Genomic DNA, 16118 nt, shown 5'->3' on the forward strand with positions numbered 1-16118 from the left:
TTGTGAGTGGGCGTGTGTGATACTGTGACAGGGAGAAGCCCCCTCACCCCATGAAAGCTTCTTCAGAGAAAGCCACAAGTACAGGGGTCTCATCTTCAAACGAGGAGCTGTTATGGCTTCCAAATGGTGAAAATGGCTGCCATGCCTGGCGAGCGAGCCACCACGCGACCACCACTAATCAGATTGGAGGTATAAAGAAAAGGGGAGTGGGGAGGACGGCGGCCACACACTGATGAGCAGCAGGCTAGAAACTGGGGAGGAATGAAAGGAAAGAGCTCGAGGCAGACGGCTTTCCGGATACCAGCGGAGCTCATGGAGAAGCAGTGGTTTCGGTAGAAGACCCCCTCCCCCCAAAATACTACAGGAAATAATTTCATGTTATCTGTCCCAGATAAAAATCCTCTGCTCTGAAGCAAGAGGCAAAGACCAAACTTTGGAGCATAAAAAGGAGATTTACAGCAAGCCTTCAATTAGCCTCCTGAAGCTTTTAAACATAGCTGAGTGCCAAGTTGATAATAAAGAACCACATAAAGCTGCCCTGTAAACACACCCGAGGAGTCGGTCCCCGCTGAGGTTTCCTCTCCGAGGATTTAGTGGCCGGGGACGCAGGGTGTGACAGAATAATTGGGAGAGAAGGGGGAAGGAATACAGTTTTTCCAAAACTTGCTTCACAACAAATGCGGACGGAGAAAAAACAAAAAGAAGGCAGGCAGGACAATAAGCAGAGCTGTGAGCGAGACCACCTGTTTGAGACTCGCTCAACCGAAGTGGAAACTCTGCCGCGTCCTACTCAGCGCCCTGTTGCAACATACCTCTGACCACAATTCGAAGAGGTGTTAAAGTCTCAAAACGCACAAAGCGAGAAGAACAATAAGATAATTACACACTCCATCCTACACAGCACACACGACACACATGTGGAAGTCTTTACCTTGCAGCCTGTACTTCCCTCCCCCAGGCCTCACTGTGTAATTACTGTGCTATTAAGCCCCTGTGGCGGCGTAATGACTGACTACGGCGCTGCCACCGATGAGGGAAGTGTCACACATATTCTCCTCAACTCCATTTACACGTTTAAATCTTCACATTTCACTCAAAGCGAACACTGAGGATTAGAAAAAGAATCAAAGCCAGCATTCAACAGCTCGCAGCGTGACTTTTTAGAAATGTTTTCCCTTCCCTAAAATAAGAGCTAATCAAAACTCTTTTGTGTGACAGACGCAGTCTGACATTTTCTTCAAAACCCCATTTAAATGTCCCATCTCTGCTGTTAGTGATACTGAGGATGATGAAACGCAGAAACTCCGAGACTGCGACCCTTTCACTTCAAGCAGCGAAGAGACCAGGCGGCATTGTGAAAAACCACAGGGGGAATTTCAGTGGGACGAAGTGACCACAGGGTAGTTTACAGTTGTGAAGCGGCAGCCTTCAGCTGAGTCACGCGGCTGCCACCGGGTAGATTTTATTTACATATCACTCATAAGCATGACAGACAGCCTTTATACCTGAATATGAAAACAGATCTTTCCTAAATGACACGTTTGAATCATAAGACAGTAGAGCGGGTGAATTCTGTCTAAGCACTGTGGGGATTTTCATGATATAACTCTGCACAGACTGGACGCTGCAGCTTTTCTGATATTCTTATGAATAATAGTTCGTCGCACCAGATCGAGCTGAAGCCGTGGTTTTCCAAGAACACGGCAGAAATAATAGTTTTAATCTTACTTTGTAGAACTTGGCTCCGGTGTCGTTCTGGAAGAGACTCAGGCTTTTGCTGTCCAGCCTCCAGTAATGCCTCTTCCGCTGTTAAATGGAAACCCCGAGTTAGTCCTAGTGGCAAAATATGGACCACCTACCAATATTACGGAAGTTCAAAATTTTATTTCACAAGGAAAATACCTCGTGTGCTGATTTCAGCACATGTGAACAGTTTCCCCAGCATACATTTAGGGCAGAGCCGTTTCAGGCTAAGCTCCTCTGTTGGGCTTTGGGGTTATCAGTCTTACCAGGTTGTCCCTGCTCGTGTAATGAACCATCCAGCCCTCCTTCACCACCGTGGAGCTCCGCCTCTTGGTGTGTTTGATGGACTGGACCACCCGCATCAGAGGGATGTTGGTGCTAGTGGAGGGGCTGCAAACATAAAAGGAGGTTTTTTTTTTATTTAGTGATGATTATCACAATTACCGTAACTCAGAGTTATGATTTCATTAACGAAACACTATTCAGAGCACAGCAGGTACTTCCTGAGACATCCCTCATACGAAGTGAAGCGCTTTTTTTATGTTTTACGTAACACTCTAGGAAACATCAGACTCTGCTGCTGCAGCTGGAGAATAAACAGAGGAGTTGGAGCGTTAGACCTAGTAGTTAAAAAATAACCCCAAATTCCCCAGTTTAGATCAGAGTAGCAACCTTGAATGTTTTCCCCTCCTCTTCTTGTTTCTGATCCCTTTTTACTCAATTGTTCGATTACAGTAGAATAGAACAAAAATACAAAAATGACATCAGAAACCAGGACTGGGTAGTTTGCATGAACTCTGACATTCATCCCACATCAGCTGATAGATTAGCCACCTGATTGGCCAATCCACCCTAGCTCTTCTTTTTAATCCCGTGTCTGACTTGTCTTCTAGGAATAATCCTTGAAGCTCTTTTCTGAACTGAGCGGTGTCTGTTCTATGTAAGGACTGCCTAGAGAACAAAGAAGTTAGTGAGGCTGATTTCTATCCCTTGAAAAAACCCACAAACTATCCTAACGGTCCCCAAACAACAACTTTACTGACATGAACTCAGGTGGCAAAACTGGTCAGCGTACAGGTGAGGTCGCCAGATGTCGTGTTTATGAAGGAAAGAGTTAAGCAGTCGTCCTTGTCCCTGGTGTCACTGGTGCCTCTTAGTCTCCATGGAACATCAAATGTAAACGACTGCAGTTTTGGGCTACAGCTGGCCTGGATTAACCAGTATGTTCATACCTAATAGTCTTGATGGGCTCTTCATCCTTCTCCCTGTCCAGCAACGGCGAGTCCATTTCAAACATCCTCTCATCCGGAGTGGATGGTTCATCTGGATCATCCATCCCTCTGCCACAATCCATGTAATTACTGTCTACCTCCATTGTATCCATGGTAGTGTCTGAGTCCGGCCCAGGGCTCGCTGGCTCTGCACAAGAACTTTTATTAGAATTACAAATATGAGAAATAAACAACTGTCAGTTTGAAAGATGATGTAGAACTTACCTCCATTGAAGTCCACCTCACCTAAACAGTCTCTTGGTACCTTTGAAGCACAGCGCTTATGGCAGTTGAATCTGCAGTCTAGGAAACAAAATGTTATGATAGTTATGGTAAAGCGCTGCTGTTCCACGTCCTCTGTAGCGGAATCTTCATTGGTCAGCCTACCTTTACACTGCATGCCCTGGCGGAAGAGACCTTTGAGCAGACGCTTGCAGTACTGGCAGATAGTAGGACGAGTGTAGGTGTGAATGGCGAACGTGTGTGGCACCTTAACCCGTGTCTTTTCCATCTTATCCATCCAAATAGGCCGGCCGCTCCAGGACGGGATGCGCTTCCCTGCCTCCTGATGGGACCTCTGCTGCTGGGGTTGGATGGGAAAAGGGGAAGACGGGGGGTATTCGGAAGAATTAAAAACCATATGCAGGAAGGAAGCGAAAGATAAATAAATAAGATAAAAACAGAGGTAGAAGAGCCTCAGAGGGAGTATGTGAGTGACAGACAAAGAGAGTGAGTAATGACATGTGAGTAAAAGACATCAAAGAAAAAAGTGAGTAGTGTCTGCGCTTCTATTGGTCCAAACAGACGATCAGATTTGTCACTCTTGCCACACATTAGAGTTTAGTTGTGATTTTTTGGTGGATAAATGGAGCAGTCTGGAATCTGTCAGGAATGGAGTTTTCTTCACTTTTTGCCAACAAGTGAGCAGATACATAAACTTGGACTTCTATGGACTTTTAATGTCATTAACATAATTACATTTCCTGGTGACCTTTTGGAGAGACAAAGACAAGAGGGGAATATCTCAGTGTGGGCTTATGCAAAAACGGTTTCGTAAGACCTCGCTGAGGATCTCTCCACAGAGCTCTGTGCAGCACAATTCAATTTTCTGCATCAGTGGTATTCTACAACAGGGCCCAGGAGGTTCACTCGTGGAAAAGAGCCACATTTGATAAGTTTAGAAACATTTAACAGTGGAGGCAGAGCCTGTGAGCTGCATGTGGATTGCCTGCCACACATACTTGCTCCGAATATGTCTCTCTTCCTGCTTCTCCCTCATTTGTCTTCATTTTTTCCATTTAAGACAACGCTTCAGTGAGTTCATTTTACATATGGATAAAACAGTAATCCTCACATTTTCCCTTCTGTTCAGAGAATTCGCAGCTACTAAAATTCCTCTACGCTGCTCTTTCTCTATCCGAGCACCTTCATCCAGTCACACTCACAGCAATCCGAGCTTACCTCATCCAGGACAACCACTGCATTTTCAGCAGGTAAAGGTCGGGGGACAGAGAGAGATGGTCCAGGCAGTGAAACATTGGACAGTCGCCTCTTCCTCACACCACTACAGTTATTTGGGATCTTGAAGGCACAGCGCTTGTGGTAGTTTAGCCCACATCCTTAATAAAGCAAAAAAACAGATCACATTAGTTACCGAACTCATGGAAAGATGACATCATCATAAGAAATGCAGTGAAGAAACGTCTCATTTTGCAAATCAGCCACAAGATGGTCCTGCGGATAAACAGGCTTAGTACGAGAATTTATGGCCAGGAATGTTTCACTGGTGAATAAATCTTCTCTCTTTAAACTTAATTCGCTGTCAGCGGAGAACTTGACACGAAAACACAAGAACATATTTCAAGTATGATTCAACAATGTGAAAAAATGTAAGGAAAGCGAGCGCGACATGAGTCCACTGGGATCTGAATGTCAAGCATTTCAACGGCTACTGTGCCTGCGCCACATTGTTCTTGTTTGCCTCTATATCTCCCTGATACAGTTACAAGGTCAGATATGTGGTGTGTTTTTGGATCTGTGTTTGAGTGCGGATGCAATAAAAAGGAAGGTGCAGATAAAGGCCAAGTTCTTGGGAATTTGGTAGAATTGATCCAAGTGTGAGTGCCACTGTGTGCGCGAGCGTCTAACCTTCACATTTAAGCCCCTGCCGAACGAGACCCCATAGCATCTCGCCACAGTAGTCGCAGAAGGTGGGGGCCTTGTAGGAGTGGACGTAAAGGGCATGGGGTCGGATCTGGAAATCTTCAACTGTGGCTTGAGCTAGAAACAAAAAGCAGAGGTTGTTTGAGTAAAGATAGAAAATAGAAAAGTTCACAAAGAAACTTCTAATCTAAAGAAAATCATTAAAGATGAAGAATAAATATTTTTGAATACATTTTTTTAATGTAAGTAAGTAGGTGCATGTGAGCTTGCACAGGGAAGATCTACTCTACACGCTCCACTTGCTGCACATAAACACGGATGCTATGTCTCACTGCTGCAGTAGAGGGCATCACATCTGCACCACACGAGCGTGATCGAGTGATAGGGCACGCCCATAAGACACCAGAGACATGCATTTTATTCCTGTTTGTTATTAAGAACCGAATATCGAATCAGCAGAGCCGTGAATATGTCTCTCTTTCTGTTTCTCTCTTATTTGTCTTCATCTTTTCCACATTTCTGTGTCAAATGAGACACAGTGAGTTTGTCGCAACAAGACTTGGCTAATCACGGCTGTGAATCATCAAAGATGTGAAGATGAGTAAGATAAGGCTCATGCTGCCAAATATCCCTGAGTGTGTGACTGTGCCTCCTCTGTTCCTATGCAGTCACTTATGTGGCAGCAGTGACCAGCGAGGGGACGGTTAATATTTACTCTTGGGTTAAGCAGCAAATGTGCTAATGCCATTTCGTTGTGTTTGCCGATGAAGGCATTTTCAGCTTAAAAAAACAAATGTGAAACGTCCTTTGCTTAAAAGCAGCATCTGATATGAGTAAAGACGGGAGGAAACAAAAAGGCAGTTGGTTAAACGAATCCAATCTCTTAATTTGAGCAAAGAATGCAGGACAGGTCAAATGGGAAAGCAAACATTTTGATGTCATAATCCCTGGAATGGAAAATATTTACAGACATTTGCAGGAATATTAAAGATCTGAGACAATTCGGGGCGGCTGTTGAGAACTACAGCGGCTGGTGGGGTGATGTTGGCAGTTTGGGAAGAAGAGGAGAAAGAGCTCAGCGAGGTCACATGTCGAGAGGCGCGCAGCTTTCTCACACAGACACATGAAAGGCAGCCTTCATGAGCTTTCTGCACACGCGTCTGCAAAACAACTGGCCACTTCTTAGCAGTCACAGTGTTACGTAATGGTTATCGTGCTAATAAGTATCAAACAACTCCAAACATAAACTCGACACGTTGTTTTTCAGAGCGCTTCTCACGAGCGGCGGGGCTCGCATGAATGTGCTATCTGTTCGCTCGGAGGCACCGAGTTTCCATTCGGAGTCAAAAGTTTCCATCTCACAAAAACAAGTTAGTTATATTTATGACAAGCAGAAGGTGTTGTAAAATATCAATTTCACGCGGCCCGTGGCGGTGAATAAGGGGCTTGTGAAAGTGGGTGGGAATTTAGGAGGAGTGAGAAACAGAACAAAGGGACACTCGGTCAGGCCAAACCTCAAACCTCATGGGCCGAGATGGCCTGCGCAGCGTCCGCTGCATAGGGCCGCCCCGCACATCAGAGCGTGTTTACACTCCGCGGGTCTACTACAATCACTTACTGCAGGAAAAACAAGCCTTTTTCTTTGAGCTCGCAGCCAAGAAAAAGCCACTTCTGCCTGCTTCTTGCAGAGAAGGAGATATTCAGACCGTCCTTCTCCCACAGCCGCGCAATCCAAAAACAAGCTCGCCGAGGAAAAACTGAATGGAGACGAGGACGAGAGAGAAACTGCGCGGTGGGAAAAGGTTGTGTTTCACACGCAAAGATCAAGCGTCCGACATGCAAAGCGCCTCTCAAAAAGAAGGTCGCGTTCACAGACTGTGAGATGAAGCATGTGTCCATGTGTAGCAAATCTGAGATCTTCTACAGCCGTTTTCAGCAGGTATGTCTCAGGTTATAAATCGCCTGGCTCCACTGTTGGCGCTAACACCTGCAGACGGATTTGTTCAGGTAGGGGGGGGATTAGAGCGAGAGAAAGCGGGGAGGGAATTGCGAGCCACAGAGACTGACACAAAAGAGAGCACAAGACAAACACAGACAGAAACAAAAAGAAGGAAGTTCTCCAGTCTTTAGTCTACATTCCTCAGCCTGAAGTATCCTCAGATCCTGAAACTATACAATCATCCCCTGACTAAATCCCTGCAAACAATACTGTCAGCCCAGGAGAGAGGGGGGAACTCGGCACAGGTGGTGTCAGGTGCTTCCCAGTGGAGGCAGATGGAGCAGCAGCACAGATTGGAGCAGAACAGATATCCTAAGCCATTTGTTGGTCTCAGCACCGCAGAGGAAGCCGGCTCATTCATCGCAGGAAATAACAAAGAAAAACCGAGCACCTGTGTAGTTTTGCAAAGGTGGAAAATTATGGAAAGAAAAAACTCAAACGTCACACAGAAAGCAAGTGTTTGAGAGGACTGTCTGCTTGTATTCGTTCACTAATGACAGAAAATTGCTCAAGACTAATATTTATTTTGGGAGAGCACAGCGGACGCTCACAACAAGCATCTCAGCCCCAACGGGACCCCCGAACAAGACACAAAAGACCGTGTTTATGAAGGTGTGGCAACGACGGCTGGGCCCAAAATTAAAAAAAAATAAGCTGACTCGAATACTTGAAGCGTATTACTTTCAGACAATTGTTTAGACTTTGCAAACACGTGGTTTATACTGCTCGGAGGAGTTTTATATTCATTTTTCTCCTGTTTTGGAAGTCTAGAAGTCTAAAACAGCAGCAACACTGTGCCAGCAAACACACTGCACTGTATCACAGTTTGTATATAAGAAAAGACTGAAAAAACTGGGCAAATTGGAGGAAGTGCGCTGCCAGATTTAGAAGAATTTGGTTTATAGTATAATCCTCTAAATACATGAACAAGTCTGCTGCTGGGTTTATATTAGGGGAGTCACTGCAGGTAAATGGGTCACAACTTCCAACATATACCACAAGTAAAGCAGTTTATCACGTATGCTAAGACAATCATCCGTCCTATTAAAACCACTCAATACGCTGATGTCTAAGCTGCAAACAAGACACGTTTAGATATTTTCCTAAAACAGAAATATGAACACTGGATGAAGCCAAGCTCAAAATTTTTTGTTTCCTTTGTTGAATTTAAGATTTAAAAAATCTCATTTTATCGCTCATAAATAAAAAATGATATCAAAAGGCAGGAAAAATAGTTTCCACCATGTTTTTAGGAACAGAATGTTCAGTGAATCCGTCTCTGAATAAAAGCTCTACAAACCCTTCAAAATCCCGAGAATATAAACAGAAATAACGCTGCGGAGCTTGGATGGATGTGAGATATCTGCCTTGGATAATGAGCCTCTGTATTTAGAGTTATGAGCTGTAAAATTACACACATTTTTTCTTAAAAGCAGTATTTAAGGAAAAAAAAAATGTAAGTAACAGATAGCATCATCGTATTAAGGCTAAATACGATCACTAAATATGCAAATCAGGCACAAGCTCAATAATTATACATTAATTCTGCATAGACAACGAACAGAAGAAGTGCAGTAAAATAATTATGTTTGAGAGCAGAAGTCCAATCATCGAATATCTGTGCTTTTGCATGAAAAAACTGTGTTTGCATAAAGTCATCATCAGTGGCTCAAACTGTAACACTCTTTGTCTGCAGCTGCATTTAATTAAAATCAGTCCACATGTAGCTCTCACCTGAATGTGGCCGTAAGCTAAACTATCTGGATAACTAATCTGAAATGGGAAGTTTTATTTTCTACTCTTCAACAGCGCAGCTCTAGAATGTCTTTTTTTCCTTTACAAATATGCCAACTAACATTTCACTTAATGCTATTTTGACCTCTTAAATTAGAGGATGGAAAATGTGCATACACTGTACAAACACATTTACGGTGAGGTGCGAAATGACATCAGACTGCTTTGCATACCAGAAAGCACCACCTCAATGAGGTCTCCTTCATGGATGTCTTCAGCTGCAGTCAGCCTCTGCAGGATGTTCTCATCGTTTAAGTCGTGGCGGAATAGCAGGATCTTGTCGTACATGCCAAAGAAGCCGCACTCCGGGAACTGGAGAGAAAGGGAGATACAACAAAAAGAAATAAGCAAGTTTAATTGTAGGCATAACGAATACCGGTAAAGTTAAATGTCCCGAGACGCGATGCCCAGTACGTGGACATTTATGGTTATGCTCTGCAGTGGCTCAAATCTAATACAGAGCATTTAAAAAGGTATGGATCAGCCAGCTGTCTTGATTCTTTTTCAAGCACGCACACACTCACATTATGTCAGTTCCAGCAGCTTACATCACCGCTTGTGTGCAGTATTGTGAACCCAGTGGCTCAGGAAGAGAGCCCCTTTCCTCCCTCAGAGTAATCGACACTATATACTTGGAATAATTCAGTACAGACTAATTCAAAACGAGTGGCTTGCATTTAAACCCGTGTGTTCTGCATTGTGCACTTTGAGTTTTCTGAGTCATCTATTAAGACGAATCGATGATGTGTCTGCTTTAGCTGTTGAAGTGTTTCCGCTGGATTTGAGCAGCTTTCTACTATAAGATGAATCACCATTATTCAAGCGTGTCTAAAACGCCCAACAGCAGCTATCACCGCTCACAGCGTGTTGACCAAAACAAACCTTGACAAGCTGGTCGTGAACTGCAGCTGAGTGTGCGACATAAAGTCACATGACCAGGGAAAGGGGCGGGGTAGAGGGTGGGAGAGGTAGACGGGGAGAAGGAGAAGGTAAACATCCTGAGAGGAGTTCAGAAGAATCAGCATACAGGAAGTGCAGCGCCAGTCAATACTGAGTCACTTCCTGTGGTGAGGGCAGCCCATAACCTCTTAGAAAGCCATGTTCTTGTCACAGGGATAGGCCTATAATGAAAATATCCACTGTCCATGCGGCGAAACGGCAGAGTTTGCCCAGTGTTGTCGTGCTGTGGCTCCGCAGCACGTCTGTCGTGTTTAAAAGGAGGAAACGCCATCAAAGGTCAAATCAAAGTGAAACTTACTGAACATCTACTTGGCAAGGATCTCTCCTCTTTGCTCAGACTTTTCAAAGCTCAAAGGAGAAATGCGCTTTGAATACCAGGAACCTGCGCAGCATAACAACACATCTGCACACCTGACACGGCGGAAAAAGTCCAGCGACCCTCAATGAATTTTCAAAGCTGTCCCTACACGGATTGGGAACTGTGACGCTGTAGTTTAACGCCAAGGCAAGAGCCCAGCCTTGATGCCAAGTAGGTTGGTACTGAAGAATCCACCAGCTGTTTCCCCCTGAACCAGGGTCACATTCAATGGGCCACACAGAACAATGCCACTGTGTCCTGGGAGTACCAGGGGTTGGTACAGTGTCTAGGCACAGGACACATAAGACACCTGGTGGCTTATAACTGCCAAGAAACACAGAGAGAGAGAGAAAGCGAGACAGATTGATGGCCTGGGGAAATCACGAGTGTATCACATGACTTGTGTCAACTAAGCCAGAAGGATGAAATGCCTAAAGGTAAAAATGTAAATTCTGCAAAGCAACCGATAACCGATGGTGCTTCAGTCAGCAGTGGAATACAGATGCATTGTAATAAAGGAGCTGGACCCCTGCCCCCAACATGCACTCGGAACTCCCGCTGTGGAGGGGAACAGTGTCCCCCAGGGGAAATTATACGGCAATGGTTTTTTCCACTGAAAGGCCCAACAGTGGGGTGCTTACAAAAGCATTCATGCACTTTCAACAGGCTCATTCCAAGAAAAAATTAAATGTCTTCTAATAACAAAAATTTTCAAATATGGTAGTGTGCAAAAGTCTTGAGCCACCCCTGATTCCCTTTCATTTTATTATGACATTGGCTGCTTTTTCTCCCATTTTCAGTCCATTTTCACAGGAACGTTATGGTTTCCTTGTTAAAGCACCACACAATCATTCGAGCATAAAAAGAGCGCCTAAATCAAGAAATGGACTTAGTACGCATCATTTGTTCTCATGTCTTCATCTGAATCTATGGAAAATGATAAAGATAACACAACTTAAGTCAAACAAATAGTTTTTGGAGCTATTTGCTGAAAACCTGGAGTATCTCAGGATGGTGTGAAATGTGTCCTTAAAAACATGAAAGGAAACAACAAGTGGAGGACAAAAGATGAAACAGCAGGCAGGCTTAAAAACCTACCTACAGCAGCTCAGCAGTATCTGAAGGTCATGTGCTTATGAATAAATAAAAATAAAGCCCAGTAAAGACCAGACACGGGACCTGAGAGATGAGACTTTCATCGGAAACGACTCAGTAGAAGGGGAGGTCAGGAGAGAGCTACAACAGTCAGTTTCTGTAAAGCACGGTGGAGGCGCTGTCATGGTTTCTGGCTGCATTTCATCCCGTGGTGTTGGAGGTGGGCTTATCAGCGTAGAAAAGCACCATTAGATTTTGATCCAGCATGCAGCACCATCTGGAACCTGTCTGATCAAACTGGGAATCATCAGAACAAAAGAAGTTGTAGCATGTGCAGCGACAGCCTGGATGTTCTCTTCCTGTTCTCCAGATGTTCCACTTTTGCACAAAATGCTTGCTGCTCACACGTTAACACTCTCGTTGGCTGACTACCTGTCAGGACAGACGCCTCCCTCCTTATTGCACGCTGGGCTAATTTTCCCCATGACTCCATGAATGACAAATGTATTTCTATTTGTATCCCTACTCCTGCTCAGTCATGACGTAAACCTGTGCACTGACCTCACAACAACAACTACGTGGCAACATAATCCATATATGAAGACTATTTCAGTTATATTCAAACTGCATGAGAAGCTGATTTTGCTCAGAGTGTAAAAACAAGGCACGCGACTGTAGAACGAAACCTTTCCAGCTCGATGCCTCGGCTGACATATCTACATCCTAATCCTGTCACGCTTTCAGGTGATTAATGCTGTATGGCTCAAACCATCAGCACCAAAGGCGGGAGGAGGGGGGCATCCTTCCTGAGCCGGCTGCAGTGTCACGGTAGGGTTTTCCTCCACCCGCCTGACACGCCTGCACTTGGACACACAAACACACGCACACACAAAAGCTGAGGTTGATGCCCATATCTAGCCAGCTTGAGTCACCTCCTCTTGGCTCCTCGTGCAGCACTTTCCACTGTACAGAATGAGTCCCATTCCAGAGCATCTGCATCTGCAGGCAAGAACATAGCAGCTCCAAGGGCAGAGGACATTACTTTTTTCCATGCCCTACTAAAGTAAGAGGAAGCCTATGGTACAAGAACAATAGACTGGCAGGTTTAGGACAACGTTTTAACAGTTTGTTGTTCTGATCGCAGGCGTAGAGGGAAAGCCGAAGGCCGACCTGCGGGTGGATGGACGTATAAAGCACTGCATTTATACATTCTCTCCTTCCCGCATGTAAAAATAAACCATTCACCTCCAGCGTGTGCCTGTGCACATATACGTCCTTACACACCATCACCCACACATGCTGCTGCATACATTTCCGAAGCCCGTAGTGACTAAGCACGTCTTTTGTCATCTTCGAACGAGAGTCCATTCAGCCGAGCAGCCGCGACCACACACGTACACCAAAGACCCCGGCGAGGAGAAGCTGTGTGAGGTCCACAAGTCAGGCTGGAAAGACAAAGACAAGCTTTTGTTAAACGAACTAATCCGCCATTGATATGCTAAATCCTGCTGTAAGGAAAGAGGGTAAGAGGCAGGAGATGAAGGAAAGAGCGGGACAGATTTGAAATATGGTCCCATTTTATTAGAAGCCAAAAACAAATTATCTCAAGACGGCCAAGAAAAAATGATCTGACTGGAAAAAGAAAAAAGGTGTAGCTTTGAGGAATATTGATGCTTATTCCTATCAGACACAAAATGATAAATGAGTGAAATGAATCACAAGTCGTAGCTCATGTATTCTGTGCGGCTGCTGTACAATTCCTGCACGAGGGCCTCAGTCACAGAGGACAATGAGTTTGTTGTGAAACAGGATGGCGTGCACCTGATTATGTGGTTAAACATTTGTGTTTCGCTGCATGTGAGGGTGAAGCGGCGCTAAGAGCATCGCGCAGGCTCTGACAGATGGCCGCGTGTTCGCAGTAAGGAAAAGCATGCAGCTTGACCTCGGGCTGCCTAACACCTTTATTGGTGTGGCAGCGGGCCAGACAGACGTGGAGGACAGCGACAGTTAAACGTCCAGCTCATCATCGCAGCGCCGGAGATAAAAGTTGGACGATGGAAACAATGCTGCTCGTGTGCAACACGCAGCACTGCACAAGAATGCAGAACTGCAAACCACGGTTATTTTCATCTAGTTGTCATTTTCTTGATTAATCCTTTGATGCTGTGGTTTATGGAAAGTAAGAAAAGTATGGCTAAAGTTTGACAACGCTGACGTGAAACCGCATATTTGTCTCATCGACGCTGCAAAATGTACGGATACTCAGGAAAACTGTAGAACTGTAAAATACGGAATAGCTGACATTATAATTATTATAGCCAATTTCATTCATTCTCATTCCAGCGTTTCAGGGCACCGACACGAGAAGCTTTCTAAATACTCTTCCTGGCAAAAGGATTATAAAATGCCAAAATTTAAAAAAAGGTCCTGTTACATCTGGCATCCCATGGTCATGTGAATATTTCTGGATACTCTGACTCAAACGATTGTGCCATTTTTCCTTATAACACTGCAAATAACTAAATCAGATATGGCCAGAAGCAGGATAGTTTAGAAAAAGCAAACAGAGCCCAGGTCTTCCAGGTGTCCAGATTCTTTCTGCTTTTCTAAAAGTCAAACTTCACCTCCCTACATGAGATATGAGACTGAAGTCGGTTACTATTATTTAGCATTTCAATCAAATGGTCACCTTAAGAGAAACAAAATGCTAGAGCGCACGGAAAACTTTACATCCAGCTTGGAAACTGTAGATGTTTCCTCTGCAATGTCCTTGAGCAGATATGTACTTAAAGGCCAGGGCAGCGTTCTCCGGTGTAAATGTGAAAACTAATGGATTTTCTTATACTGAACCACAGATATGTAAAAACATTACAGAAGCAAAGGGTAAAAGATTATCTAACCTCCAACACAACCTAAAACGTTTCATCGGGATCCTTGTATAACATTTAACCAGAGTCAGGAGGTAAAAGACTCTTGTTTATTTTGCTCGAGGTGGCAAGATAAACACTGTCACAAGATCGGCATGATACAAGGTGCTTTTATTCAGCAGATAAATAAATCTATTGACTGATAACCTTGTAATTATTTAACAGTGCTAAGGCACAGATCGCTGTGGCCCAGAGACACCGAACCAGAAGACACAAGACGATGTTTTCTGTTGCTCTGTATCTGAGCGAGCATCATAATGAGAGGCCAATAAGAAAAGACGGCATCTGTTCAAACTGGGTTAACAGCTACAATCCTGACTTGATTCATTCTGATGCGTTGCACATTTAAAAGGCAGCGCGCGCTGTGCCGACAAGCTCCGCAGTCTGTTGTGAAACCGACAGACTGTAGTGAGGATTTCACAAATAGGACAACAGTGTTTTCATGTCAAAACAATGGGGAAACCATTGTTTGACTTTGACGTGCTTTTTAACTCCCACAACAGAGGAAAATACACTTCAATACTTCAACTAGTCCAACGGCTGCATTGGAAAATCCAATTATGTGCTCACACGAATCTTGGAGGAAAGCTGTGTAATTACTTTCTTCGAGTCACATCAAACGCGGTGTGGAAACTTTGTTCATTTATTAAAGTCAACAGTGGAATTGTATTTGTTTTCATTGCACATTATTAATGTAATACCAGGCAATTTTTTTCCACACAGCATGGCGCAAGTCACTCATGCACTGCAAATTACAAGAGCACTAGATGTGGGCAACGACGGCAGCCAAATAATGAATTTGTCACTTGGACGGATGCGTCAGAAGAGGGCATGTTGGAAACACTCTGGCTTTCCACTGTCTTCTGTAACATTATGTGTTTTGGCTCCTCCAGTAACAGTTTCCATTCACTTTAGCTGAATGGATTCACTTTGATGGTGAAGATGTCCTCACAGTATCAAGCTAATTAAGTAACGTGCTTCTTACCAGGTTTATGCAGCAGAGAAAGTCTATCCCACTAAATGCAGGAAGTAAGAAAAGATCTTGCGAGTCAATTCGAGCGTTCCCATAACCACCAATACATAAACAAACAAACACATGAATGAAATTCACATGCTGAACGACACATGTTGCATTGCACCTCTGAGTGATGTCACACACAAGGAGCAAGTGCAGTGGAATGAAAACCCTTTGGCTGCACGAAAGGAGGCGTGACGCTTTTGATATCACGGTATTAAAGGAACAGATCGACATCCCATCCTGATACTTTCAATACCGGAATCAGGTGGAAAAATCTAGCCTGGATCTGTCCAGGCTGAGCTTCATCTCTTAAAGCTGTAACGTCACTGATTTTCAGGCAACTTCAAAATAAAGCTGGAGACGACCGAGTATAAAGTCGACCGATTTAATAAGGCAAAACATTTTCATATAGGATTATTTCTACATGTTTCAGAGACTCTGTCATCTATACAGAACCAGCATGACTCGACTGAGCTCGAATAAACGGTCCACGATGAATCAGGCGAATGCACAGAAAGTGCTTCGCTTCTGCTCTGCAGCCGGTGCACGAAACCGTCCGAGTGCATGAAACCGTCCGAGTGCACGAAACCGTCCGAGTGCATGCCTGATTTCTATAGCAAAACTGTTTGCTCCTCCGTTTGCATGCACAGGCCAAGAACAACACGCTGCAGCTGGAGGCAGAAGTAAAAGTGGGTTGGAAGGGATTTGAAAGGTACGTGCAGCTGACTGAAGAAGCACTCCCCTCAAATGGTTTACACTCAAGAAGGAATCTTTGCACATTTTTTTCAGA

At 44.3% G+C, this 16118-nt stretch overlaps 1 protein-coding gene across 2 annotated transcripts in view; it reads right to left on the reverse strand.

Annotated features, from left to right (window-relative positions):
• Window positions 1-16118, reverse strand: part of prkd3 (protein kinase D3) — a 35946-nt gene that overhangs the window by 8155 nt on the left and 11673 nt on the right. The window contains exons 3-10 of one of the 2 annotated variants that reach the window (XM_082516282.1): window positions 9144-9282; window positions 5163-5294; window positions 4476-4633; window positions 3402-3594; window positions 3240-3317; window positions 2976-3162; window positions 2010-2133; window positions 1729-1806 (exon numbers count right to left, since the gene is read on the reverse strand). In XM_082516282.1, the coding sequence (XP_082372408.1) occupies window positions 1729-1806; window positions 2010-2133; window positions 2976-3162; window positions 3240-3317; window positions 3402-3594; window positions 4476-4633; window positions 5163-5294; window positions 9144-9282 (1089 nt within the window). Of the gene's footprint in view, window positions 1-1728; window positions 1807-2009; window positions 2134-2975; window positions 3163-3239; window positions 3318-3401; window positions 3598-4475; window positions 4634-5162; window positions 5295-9143; window positions 9283-16118 lie in introns of both variants that reach the window. The other variant, XM_082516281.1, reaches the window with a different exon arrangement.

This window comes from Aulonocara stuartgranti (genome assembly GCF_965226115.1).
Source record: "Aulonocara stuartgranti genome assembly, chromosome: 19".
NCBI lineage: Eukaryota > Metazoa > Chordata > Actinopteri > Cichliformes > Cichlidae > Aulonocara > Aulonocara stuartgranti.